Below are 13,010 nucleotides of genomic sequence, written 5' to 3' on the forward strand. Positions count from 1 at the left end.
ACACTAATAAGTATTTTTTTTATTATTTTAAAATTTACATATAAAACAAGATCAATTATATTCCCAATGTTTTTTACCATATTACATTATTCCCCACAATTTTTTTCGATCATTTAGTTAATTTCTATTTTTGCATTAGAAACATCGTCTATATATTTCTCTTCATTAATAGATTATGCAATTTACCATTTCATGGTATTAGAGCTAGTAAATTTTTTGGACAATTTTTAGAAAAATAAATTCGTGATTTTCCTTAGAGTTTTTTTTCTCGATTTAAAAAAAATCAAAAAAATCGTGTTACTCAGGTTTTAAAAAATCGAGGGTTTATGTGAAATTTTCGAAGGCTTTCTTGTGCGCATTTCGCGAGTTTCTGCAAGGAATCGTGAGTCGTTTTTGAAGGAGTTCGTGGCAGAACTTTACAGCAGATCGCGGTTTCTTTGGTTCGAAGGTCGCGGGTTTTCCTGGTTATGAGTCGCCGGTTCGTGTTTTCTGATCGCGGAATATTTTCTGGCCGTAGTTTTTTTTTTGTGCGGAGTTGTTTTGTGCTGTTTAAAGGCTCTTTGACGGCGCGTTTTTACTGCGCGACGGGTTTCTCAGCCCCGCGTCGGCTCTCTGTAAACTTTGCAGAGAGTATAGTGTTGAAGTTCTGAATTGGAGTTTCTAGCTTATAGAAGGGTCATCCTTCATTAAAGATGGGAAAATCAAAGAAGACACCCAAATTTGCTAGGATGAAAAAAATAATCAGCCATAAAACAATCCGCAGGTAATGCTTTTAATCCATTTTGATTGATTACTATGCCACCAGTTCATTTTTTCTGGTTTCAAAATGATTAAATATTCAGATTTTGGTTAACTGATTTGATTTGAAATTATTTCATTAGTATGTCAAAAAAGGTTTTGTGGTTTAACTAAACGTATAATTTTATGTTTTAACCAAACATGTAAGTGTAGGAATCGTTTCTTGTTCATACGTTTTTATATTTTCTGTTATTGGTTAACAGTTACAAAGAAGAGGTGCTTAATCCAACCAAGAAGAATACAGCGAAGGAAAATCTGCCTAGAAACGTGTAAGAATTTTGAGATTTGTCAATTCTATTGCTTGTAGAGTCACCTTTTGTAACAATATTGTACATTATCCTAGGTGTAGGTAATAAATTTAATGTTAATATTTTATATTATTATTATAATATTATTACTTAAATACAATAGAAGTTGAACAGTCATCTTGAAGACGAACTGAATAGTCATTTAATATTGATAAACATGTACTTTATAACATCGTTTGAATTAATGATTTCACTCTGCCATTTTCAAATTCATTCATTGTCCATTTCTTGACCTGACATTGGTATTAGAGCTACAACAAATTTTCATTTACAGTCAAAATTTATTCGTTGCACTTATTCATTCCTTTAATTCTTGTTATTTGAAATTCTTATTTCCACATTCATTTTAGTGATCATTCCTTACGTTTTTCCTTGCATGTTTTCTTCATCTTTATTAATTTGTAAGAGAATGAATATCAGTAGCAGAAATGTTCAATTCAGCAATCAATAGATTGAATAAAAAGTCAAGCAGTGTCGAAGGTCAAATAAGAGAGCTGACTGAAATATTCCATTCTATAAGTAATCAGTGAAATGTTCCAGCCAAGTGATTAGCCCCCTCTAGATGCATCTATATTTTTCCTGAATTTTGTTTTTTGTATTTCAAATTTTGTCTTCAAAACCATGGAATTTGAACTGTTGTCTCTGAAAAAATAGAAGTTTAATAGTCATCATGCATTCAATAGCATATATAGTTGGCACAATTTTAACCGGAAGCCATGGGAGAGCCTCCGTTGGTAGAGATATATTTGTCACTTTCAAGGATGCAGCTCACTATGGGAGGTACTTAAAAATTGAAGGATTCATATAAGAATTTGTACAATTACAGTTGAAATTTTATAATTGGCTTTTGAAAATTGGGCAATCAAACATGATATTAATGTTGTTGGTGGAAAAATTTATTTATATACGATTGCCTTTATAGAAGCTCTTTGTCCTACATTTTCAATCTATTTGAAGTCATTGCAAGCAAGTGATCAGTTGAAGTCACTCACTTTTGATCAGTTGAATGGTTTGGGTAAGTCTTTTATGGCATGCATAATTTGGATGTGTAAATTACGATAGCATTCAAACAATCCAATATAATGGTTTTGTAGGTTTGCCAACTTTGCCCAAAACAATTGAAAAAAGTGAAGTTTACATTTTGGCCAAACAATAAAGAGAGCCATTTAAAAAATAAAATGGAGAGTTAAAGGGAAATCACAGTTGATTCACTCTAATGTTTGTGGTCCAAAGCCAGCTTCTTCTCTTGATGAAAATGATTTTTTCATGCTGTTCATTGATAACTATAGCAAAATGACCCGAGACTATTTTTTGCAGCACAAATTAGAAGCTTCAAAACTTTTCAAAGGGTTTGCACAATGGCTGAAAATGATGCACAATCTGATATTGAGACATTGAGGATTGATAATGGTGGTGAATTCACATCAAATGTGTTTGAAGACTGTCTAAAAGATCAAGCATCACCTCACAGTCCTGTGCACTCCTCAACAAAATGAAGTAGTTGAGAGGATGAACAATTGTGATGAAATGGTTTGAGCAATGTTGTATTTCACAAGATTAGAATTGCCTTTCCGTGCAGAAGCAATTCAAACAATAGTCTACCTTGTAGCAAATTTCATATACCACTAGCGAGATTCAATATAGATTAATAGAAAGAGGTTTGGAATTTTGGATATGTATGTAGTTAAAGAATAGGTACTTTAAATTAAGTAAATATGAAGTAAATAATTATTTATATTAATAGTAATTATTGTTAATAATAATAGTATATATATTTTTTTCTGATAAATCATAGCCGAAGCGGTATTTTTAGCTTTTCCTTGGAGCTAAGAACTAGTCGAGTAGACTCGCACCCAAGACCTCCCATGTTGGAGGCTTGTAGCTAACTGTTGCATTGTGGGGTCATCCCAAAATTAATAGTATATATTAATATTAACTTTTGTTACAATTATATTATTATATTATAATGTTATATATAAACTTAATTAATATTTTATAAGGCCTATGAATATTATTATAATTAAAAATATATATTTTTCTAATATTCTTGATTTTAAGCTGTAAATATGTTTATTTTTATGATTTTAAAATGTTTTCATATTGATGAACCCAAAACGAACTTTGCAAATCGAACCAGTGAACTTGAACAAACCAATACTTGGATTGGTAAGGTAGAAAATAAAAGCAAAGTTGTAGAAAGGATTTGAAATTACTTGCATATTGTTGTGACCATTTCACACATCGCCCCATTGCAAATGGGGACCCCTGCTTTTTTTTGCTTTCTAGGGTTTGTTTTTAGTTTTTTTAGGGTTTTGTCAGTTAGCCTTTGCATTTTGAGGGTCGCCTAGGGGATCACCTGGATAGCAGGTTTTGCTTGAGTTAGGTCAAGTTGGTGAGTGATGAAGTCTGGAATGTCCTGGTCCTGAAATTTGGCTAAGTCTGAAAGTCCTAATCCTGAAATTTGGCTAAGTCTGGAATGTCTTGATCCTAAAATTTGACTAAGTCTGGAAAACTGAAAAACCTCCAAAAACTAGATTTTGCAATATAACTCCTGGAGGTCTGAAACCACTCTCAAACATCCTGAAAGTATATATGGAATATAACTTAAAGTATAAGACTTATACTTAAATGTTATATTCCATAAAATTATCCTGTCGGAGAGTTCAAAAAAGTCAAATTTCGCTCTTGACCCTTGCTGAGGATCCAGAGCGAATTTCGCTCCTGACCCTCTCAACAGGTCCAAAGCGAATCTCGCTCCTGACCCTTCCTGAGGGTCCAGGGCGAAAATCAACCTAGGACTCATTCCTGGCCTTATTCGACCAAATTTTGATTTGCAAAGCATTTTGTTTGGACTTTGGGATTGATTGAACACCTTGAAGAAAATGATGGATTTTGGCCAAGATTGGGAATTTCGCTTCTGACCCTCACCAAGGGTCCTGAGCGAAATTCATTGTAGATTTCGTTTGCCAACTCGCTTGAATTTGAAACCTTGTTCCTGGCCTTGAAAATGATCTTACCTTGCCCTGTGAGGTGATTTGAAACTAAAAGATTGAGCAATTTAGCCTAGATTGTAAATTTCGCTCCTGACCCTTGCTGAAGGTCCAGGGCGAAAATGTTGTTCAAGTTTATTTCTCGCTAATTTTGGCTAACTTGTTTTGTGCAGGGTTTCCCGGAGAGAAGATTGGACGTTACTGGATGCATTTGAAAGTTTGAAAATTTGAAAATTGTTGAATTTTGGGCAACAAAGATAATTTCGCCCCTGACCCTTACTGAAGGCCCAGGGCGAAATTCTCCATGAAGGTCATTTTTAGCATTGTTGTGGTCAAGATGAGGTATTAAAGGCAAGAAGAGTGGTGGAATGAACATGATGAAGCTCCAAACCTGTTTGAAGACCAAAGGATGAAGGAGTTTTGCCTAGAGAAGGCAAAATCGCTCCTGACCCTCTCTGAGGGCCCAGGGCGAATTTCTTGTGGACACACTATTTTATCCTTTTTTGGACATGAGAATTTATTCATAGCATGAAACAAGATAACATCTTCCGTAGCCAAGGAATTTCGAGATGAAAAGTGAAACAATTTGATCATGATGGCAAAAGCACTCTTGACCCTCACTGAAGGTCTGGAGCTAGATTCTAAAAGTACAATTTTCTTGCAAGGACAAAACAAGTTTTGTGATTAAAATAAATGGAAGAGGGTGTGTTCTATCCGTTGAAGATAATTTGGAGAAACAAGGAGGCATGGACAAGCTTAAATTTGCAAAAGCGCTCCTGACCCTCACTGAAGGCCCAGAGCGATTTTTGCAAAAAACTACAACTTTTCTTCAAAATTGTGCTAAGGCAAGGATGAGATAAGGCAAAAGGACCCCAAGAAACTTGATGAATATTATATTGCCTTTGAAAATTGAGGATTTTAGTCACAAAAATTGAAAAATCGCTTCTGGCCTTCACCAAGGGTCCAGGGCGAAATTGATGATATCCTTCATTTTTTGCATTAATTGAATGTTGACATTCCTTGAAATTCACCAAAATTTGCTAACTTTGGGGCATTTAAAAAAAAATTAAAATTAAATTGGCATTAAATAAAGACATTTTGGCATTTAATAAATTAATTTTAGGCCTTGAGAAAATCGAAATTTTACTTTGGAGGCATTTAAAATTAATTTTTATTAAATTAAAATTAAATGTGGAGCGCACAAGGCCTTATTTCCACTTATTTTGCCAAGTCGGCCCCCCTTTTTCTTGGAAATTTATTTATTTTTAACCTCTTTTTGCCAAGTCGGCCTAGAAGGAGCAAAGGGGTGAGTGCTCTATATATTGGAGGTGTTTTTTCACAATTCAAATCATTCAATCATCCTTTCAAGTGCGAATTTGGAGAGCTAATTGAAGGTGCGAAATCTAGTTGGAGTGGAGCGAATTTCTACTAAGTGTGGAGACTAAGGAGGGCGAAATTCATCTTGAAGGCTATTGGAGAGGCGAATTTCTTGCTAGATTGGAGGATAATTTCCAGATGTTTTGAAGGTCTTTGAAGGCGAAATTCCAGATTTTTGAAGAGGCTAGTGGAGTTTATTCTTTTCCAAGCTAGAGGAGGCACAATTTGTTCAAGAGAAGGCTTTGATCTACACTTTGCCTAGCGAAATCTATTTTTTTTACATCATTTCTTAGAGTTTAAAACTCAAGAGGAGGTATGGCGAAATCATCTTAACACCCTTGTTCAAGGTTTGATTTTTAGACATTTTTTAGAAAAGTCTAAGTATTGCATGGTTAATTAGGAAATGATAACTCTATGATTTATCATGAAGTTTCCTAATTAATATCTTAAATTTTCCTTTTGAGTGTTGTTTTCTACCCTTTGATGCTCAAAAGACTAATTTTGAAATGTTGTGTAGGCATCAAGATGGCGACTCCAAAGCCCGGAGGATCTACAAGTTGACAGGTTCTCATCAAAGAAGATCCGGTCCAGGATAAAGATGATCTCCTCCAGCTCAGTATCATCAAAGAAGATCAAGCAAGGATAAGGACGACCTCTTCCAGTCCAGTATTCCAAGGCGAGGTACATCATCATCTTGCACATCAAAGACAAAATAAGTCAGAGCAAGGGTTCGTTGAAGAAGCAGATAGTTTCAGAAGAGTTAATTAAAGCTAGCTTCTCAACATCATCGAATTGGATATCAACCAAGTGTCAGATGAGGTGGCGTCCTAGTCATCACTCCTCCAGTCGGATTGATCCACCTCAGCATGTCTAGATTCAATGTACCTAACGCATGGGAGGTGGCACAAACTTCGATGTACCTACCCTAGCTATCCATTGGTTGAATTTTCCAGAGAAGACATGTGTCCTAAGGATGTAATTTTATCATTGGTCAAGCATTAAATGCTATGTAAAGGTTGTAACAAACCCTAATTAGGGTTTTCATTATTGAATCTTGGCCATTGATCTCAAATTGATCTTAGCCATCGAATTGTATTATGGGCACTATATAAGCCCCGACTCTTCATTTTGTAAAGGCAGTTGGAAGCAGTTAGAGAGTAGTTGGAGAGTGAGTAGTTAGTTGATAGAATAGCAATTAGAGTAGAGTAGAGAGAGAAGGCAAAGATTGTTGCCAAGATGTTGTTGTAAAGGACTTGTAATTTCATTGAAGAAATGGTGAAATTTATGGGTCGATTCGACAATTTGCATGGTCTCTATGCTTCTCATATTTGATTTCATGTTATTAGATGAGTGGAAGAAATGTGCTTGATTGATGGTGAAATTCGTATATCCATACTACTACCAGTTTGTTGATTGCAGACTTGCCTTGTGTAGTCAACTGGAATCATTCAGCTTAAGCTTAACTTCAATTGTCGCTTCTTCATTGATATGCATCAGCCTGATGGTGTCTATGCCTGTAGTGATGATTTGAACATCATAAAGCTTTCCTTCGAAGATTGCACTAACCTTGTGGAGATGGTCCTGGGATGTCAAAACAAGACTTAGTTAGAATTTCATCAAGGATCATTCATTGCTTCTACATTCTTAGTATCAGAATTAGATCCTTTTCTCACCCTCATCTTTTTTCCTTTTTTCAAATCAAAGCTAGTAAAATCCCGTGATTCCAGCAAATCAGATGTTCAGGTCATCAAGTGTAAGTCCCTTTGTGATTCCAGCAAATCACATCATACCACAGAGAGCTTATCCACACGTAGAGACCCTACATACAAGAACCTTGAAGTTTCTCCGATTGATCCTTTTCGCGATATCTTCAGCATTCGGAAACTTTACTCAAGAGAGGATAAGGTACCTTTAGGTATTTTATTCTGTGTTCGCATGTGCATAAAAAACATGTCAACACATACCTTCATTACTATTTGGGTATTTAAGTAGTTAAAAAATCCAAGTATTTTTCATCTCTCAACAAAAATGTATTGGTGAAATTTTGATCAAATTTGGAATTTAGGTTAGATAACAAGACTATTATGAGAAGTCTGATCTGAAATGATAATTGATTATTCAAAGTTGTAATTAATTAAGGAGAGGAATACTCCTTATATAGAAAATTACAAGACGATCTTTCCATAATGGAATCGATCGAGAATAGAAACACAAAAGACAGAAAGGAAACTTCCTAAAACTAACTAAAGATGAAAGACATAAACGAAAGTTTCTAAAACTTAACTAAAAGACTAAGGTGACCGTTATATCAATATTACAATATTATTTTAATACCCTCCCTTAATGGTCATCCTACTATCCTACATAAGATGTGACATAACCTGTAGGTCATTTGGCCACGAATGCATAGAAGGCTGCGCCCTTCTCCTTAGAACGCTTTGTGGCATGAGCTTGCTGCTGAGACCCTTCATGGTTTTGCATCTGGATATGACCAAGTTTACCATAATCCTTCCAACATGATGTTTGGTAACAAAGCTATCCCTCCCTCTATCCAGAGACATGAAAATCGAGATCAACTTTTCAAAAAACTTCATAGTTCTAAAAGAACACGATTTTGTCCAAAAAGCTATCAAAAACTTTTGTAGAACACTATTTGCCCCAAAAGCTCTAGGTGCGATCCAAAAACAAGTTGCAAGAAACCACAATTTTGTGGAAAAAATCATCAAACCCTTGATGCGATGTTGAATTCCGGCGGACCATGGGTGAACCAAGCAGAAAAGTTCGCCAAAAAGCACTTTTTTTTACAAATTTAATAATTTTTTGACATCCAAAACCCGAAAAGGTGCTTTTATAATAACTTATGTTTGGTTTTATGCCTCATTTGGTGTGCAAATAGATTGTTTTCTCTTGAGTTGGAGCAAATAGGTGATTGAACAAAAGTTTGGTTGAGCAAGAGGGAGTTGGAAGATCGATTGTGAAGCTTGATCGATCGGTAAAGCACAATAGGTTGCAATCAAAAAGAGCGGAGAACTTAGTATGTGTGCATTCCAACTTGCGTCTCATTTCACACAAGCAAAATGAGTACAAAGAAGGGGATTCAAAGATGTGGGATGAATGCAGAGCATACGGACTTGGATGCTTCCTCTTCTCAAATTGTAGTTGCTTCATTGGAGGACTTGGACAGCGAGAATGTTATTGGTGCAGCTGATCCCATTGGCCTTGGTAGTATTGGTGAATCAACTAATGTCATTGAAGAAGAAGTTAAAGAAGAAGAATGTTGAACTTGAAGTATATGATGCTATGATTACAAGTTTATACTTTATGGTGTTTTTGTTGTTCATATGATATTATGTGACATTATGATCTTAATTCATGCTTATAGGTTGCCATATATATTACATGTTTTTGTACCAACGTTCCCAAACCCCTTTCAAAATTTTGCTGTATCGGCGAACCGATTCTTCGAACCCGAACTTGAGCCTGACCTGACAACCTAGATTTTTAGTAAAAAATCATGCAAAACCCTTCCATGACTTTTTGTGGAGAAAAAAAATCAGAAAACTCAAAAAACAACATTGTTCATGATTTTTTGTGGAAAAAAATAAGAAAACCCTTTGGTAGAGAAAGAACCCGCAAACAAAAAGACAACTGAAAACCCCTTGATTACGTGGTAAAACACAAACCTGCGTTTTTACCATAAAAAACCCTTCGGGAAATTTCTTTGAAAATTTTCAATAAAAACCTTGATCGATCAAAATCTTTTGAAAATTTCTCACTAAAAATTCAGGAAAAAACCTTGTCAAAACTTCAAAAAATTTTTAGGTAACAACACTACCACAATTTTTTAAAAACATCTGGAAATAAATTCCAGGTAAATACCCACAAATTTTTTTAAAAAAATTTGTCAAAAAAACTTACTCGCTTTGATACCATGAAATGACAATTGATTGTTTGATATTTACAAAAGAAGACGAAAGCTCCTTAAATAGAGAGTATAAGTGATGTCTCTATAAAAGAAATGTTTGAAAAGGAAAGACAAAAAGGAAACTTCCTAAAACTAACTAAAGATGAAAGACATAAAGGGAAGTTTTTAAATACCAACCAAGATGACCATTATATCAATATTACAATAGTATTTTGATACCCTCCCTCAATGATTGTTCTAGTAACTATCCTATAGAAGACTATAATCTGCAACTCATTTGGCCATGAATGCATAAAAGGTGACCCCTTTCTCTTCAGGATACTGCGACATGAGCCACTGTTGAGATCCTCCCTAGTTGGACTTTTGATCAGCCAACCGCTTTCTGCAGAGCTTCTTTAGATATGACCAAGCTTACGACTTGCTGTTGAACCTTTGAGTGCCTTCCAACATGATGTTGGGTAACGAAGCCATCCCTCTTGTTATCTAGAGATACAAAAATCGAGATCAACTTCTCCAAAAACTTCACAGACCTGAAAAACCATGATTTTGCCAAAAATCATTAGAAGCAGAACACTCATGATTTTGTAAAAAAATCTTCAAAAACTTTCGCAGAAGAACACCATTTGCCCTAGAAACCTTAGTTGTAACCCAAAATAAGTTGCAAGAAACCATGATTTTGTGGAAAAATTGTCAAACCCTTGATGCAATGCTGAGATCACACACGATTTTGTGAAAAATTTGGCAAAATCCTTCATTTTGTGGAAAAATGGTAAAAACCCATGAACTTAGAAATATGGAGAAAATCCACAAACTCAGAAATCTGGAGAAAACCCATGATTTTTGTATGAAAATTTGCGCAAAAAATGAAAAACCCATTATGATTTTTTTTTGAAAAAATTAAAAAAACCTAACATGATTGTTTTGGAAAAAAATTAGAAAATCTCACCATGACTTTTTTTGGAAAAAAATTAGAAACCCTCGGTTCGAGAAAATCACGATATCCTGTCAAAAAACTTTTGGAAACAAATTCCAGGTAATGAAATCACAAATTTTATTAAAGATTTGTTAAAAAAATCTTTCCCCACTCTGATACCATGAAATGATAATTGATTGTTTGATGTTGTAATTAATTAAGGAGAGGAATACTCCTTATATAGAAAATTACAAGATAATCTTTCCCTAACGGAAACAATTGAGAATAGAAACACAAAAGAGAGAAAGGAAACTTCCTAAAAGTAATTGAAGATAAAAGACATAGCGGAAGTTTCTAAAAACTAACTAAATGACTAAGATGACCATTATATCAATATTACAATATTATTTTAATATGATCTACACAACAATTGACAAGACCATTCATTTCTTTTGTTATTGGAGTGTCTCTAGATTCACACAACAACCTAGAGAAAATCATTGGGTAGCGACAAAGTGAGGTTTTTGATCTCTCAAGGGAACTCAACAAAATGGACTGAAATTCTCCAAAGCACAAGATTTCATATTAGTTGGATATTCAGATTCAAACCATGCAGGCTACTTGGAAGAAGGAAACTCAAGTTAAGATTTTAATCCATCTAGGATTGATAGTCATTTCTCAAAAGTCAAAAAAGAAACTAGTAACAATTCTCTAACCAATGGAACTAAAATATGTGGTAGTTTCAAAGGCATGAAGAGATATGGCTTAGAAGGATTCTTGAAGATTTATAAGAGAAACAAGTTTCTTGCACACCTCTAGTTGTTGAGAAAATATTGCAATCAAAATGGCAGGAAATCCAATAATTTACGATTGAACCAAGACTAAACATAAAAGTTTTATTTTGTTTTAGAATCATGTAAACAAAATCAGCAACATACAACAAAATTTTTCGCCAACGACAAAACAACCAGCTAACATCCTGACCTAAGTGATTGGAAGAGAATCAAAAAGTTGAAAAATTCAAAGACTCGCTTGGTCTCACAACACCACCTTTGGATTAAGGGGGGATGTAATACTCTTCTACATTTTTTTTATTGTAACATGGGAATATTTACCGTGGCCCAAGCTAGTAGGGGGCACAAATTAGGGACCTCATTCTTGGCATAAACGCATTGCATTAACGTGAATAGTCCAAACCCGTGAGCACATTGACCCAGCAAGGGTTTGGAGCACAAAGTTATCGGCATGAAGGCCAACAACTTTAACGCAAAGGTTCAAACTTGAGAGTACAATGTTCGCGATCACAATGGTCTAGTGTGGGAGTTTGAACTTTGGTTGCTACAACAATGCCATGATTTAACCATCACACTATGTCATGAGCGGCCTTTTGTACATAATTTGAATTGTAGGCATTAAATGCAATAAAAACATTTTATATTATTATTACTAAAATACAGTACAAGTTGAACAATCATTGTGAAGCTGAATTGATCAGTGTTGATAAATATGTTCCTTGTAACATCAATTGAAATTATAATGAGAATTGGGTTCTACTCTTTTATTTTCACATTCATTTGTAGTCTAATTCTTGGCTTGACTCCTTTTACATTTGTAACTTAAGTGTTTAAAATTTGATTTGACACAAAATTTGTTTCTGCCATCATTTTTGAACTTCAAGACAATTCTTTTTTGTATTGAAGATTTTTTAAGATGACAGTCTAGCAAAATTGTACATGTTTATTAAACATGATCCAAAGTATAGCCATGTTTGCTGTCGTTATGGTTACCTTACTCAAGTCATACAATCTGGTAAAACAACAATTATATCATATAAAAAAGTTTAAAGCAGGTTCTCCCAGTGATATACCATAACATTGCAGCTAGTTTCTTAATTAATTATGTGTGATTGTTGCAACATTGAGTTGTCTTTAATATATATTAAGAGTATGAGTTATTTTGCTTTATCTTGTGTTTCCAGACCAAATGTCTCCTCAGCACTCTTTTTTAAATACAATACTGCACTGGGGCCGCCATATCAAGTTTTGATAGATACCAATTTTATTAACTTCTCAATCCAGAACAAGGTATGTTTACATTCATATATGGTGTTCACTTTTAGCTCCTGTTCGATTCAGAAAAGTGAAGTTTATTGGAGTGTAATTTTTAGTGATTTCATTGGTTCTTTGTAAAATGTAATTGTTACATTAAGAGTGTTTTATTTGCAGAAAATTATTGCTAGGAGGTTCTGGATCTAACTGCCTATAATATTTGAAATCTGATGTTTTGGTCCTGTGTGGTAGAATCACTTGAAACATTGGATTTCAAATATTATACAACGTTTATCCAGAATCTCTTAAGCATAATATTATAATAGGTAATTCTCATCATTATTTAAATAAGTTGGCAATATATGGAAGTATGTTCTAAAATTTAATTTTTTGGTGGGTCTGTCCTAGCTGAACCAACTGTTTTTAAGCAGGCTTACAATGTTAAAAACCTGATTTCTCCATCATAAAATGTTGCCTTGATAATAGAAATTCAATACTCCATAAACAGACCTTAATTGGTCAGTTCTATATGAGCTTCTGTTGTGTGAGCCTAGCTAGCTGCTGACTAGGATGATTCCAGAATCAGATTCAAAGGCATCTGGGGAACTTCTATAAAGCATTGAAAGCTCCCAACATAGAAACCCAAGTGAT

General features: G+C 34.4%; 1 protein-coding gene across 1 annotated transcript in view; it reads left to right on the forward strand.

Moving 5' to 3' along the window:
• Nucleotides 1-278: 278 nt before the first annotated feature.
• LOC131047466 (uncharacterized) overlaps nt 279-13,010 on the forward strand; it is a 48,429-nt gene continuing 35,697 nt past the window's right edge. Inside the window, exons 1-3 of the mRNA XM_057981370.2 lie at nt 279-763; nt 1,002-1,067; nt 12,290-12,395. Of these exons, the coding sequence (XP_057837353.1) occupies nt 693-763; nt 1,002-1,067; nt 12,290-12,395 (243 nt within the window). The 5' untranslated portion in view covers nt 279-692. The remainder of the gene's footprint in view (nt 764-1,001; nt 1,068-12,289; nt 12,396-13,010) is intronic.

This window comes from Cryptomeria japonica, chromosome 7 (assembly GCF_030272615.1).
Source record: "Cryptomeria japonica chromosome 7, Sugi_1.0, whole genome shotgun sequence".
In the NCBI taxonomy this organism is placed as follows: domain Eukaryota; kingdom Viridiplantae; phylum Streptophyta; class Pinopsida; order Cupressales; family Cupressaceae; genus Cryptomeria; species Cryptomeria japonica.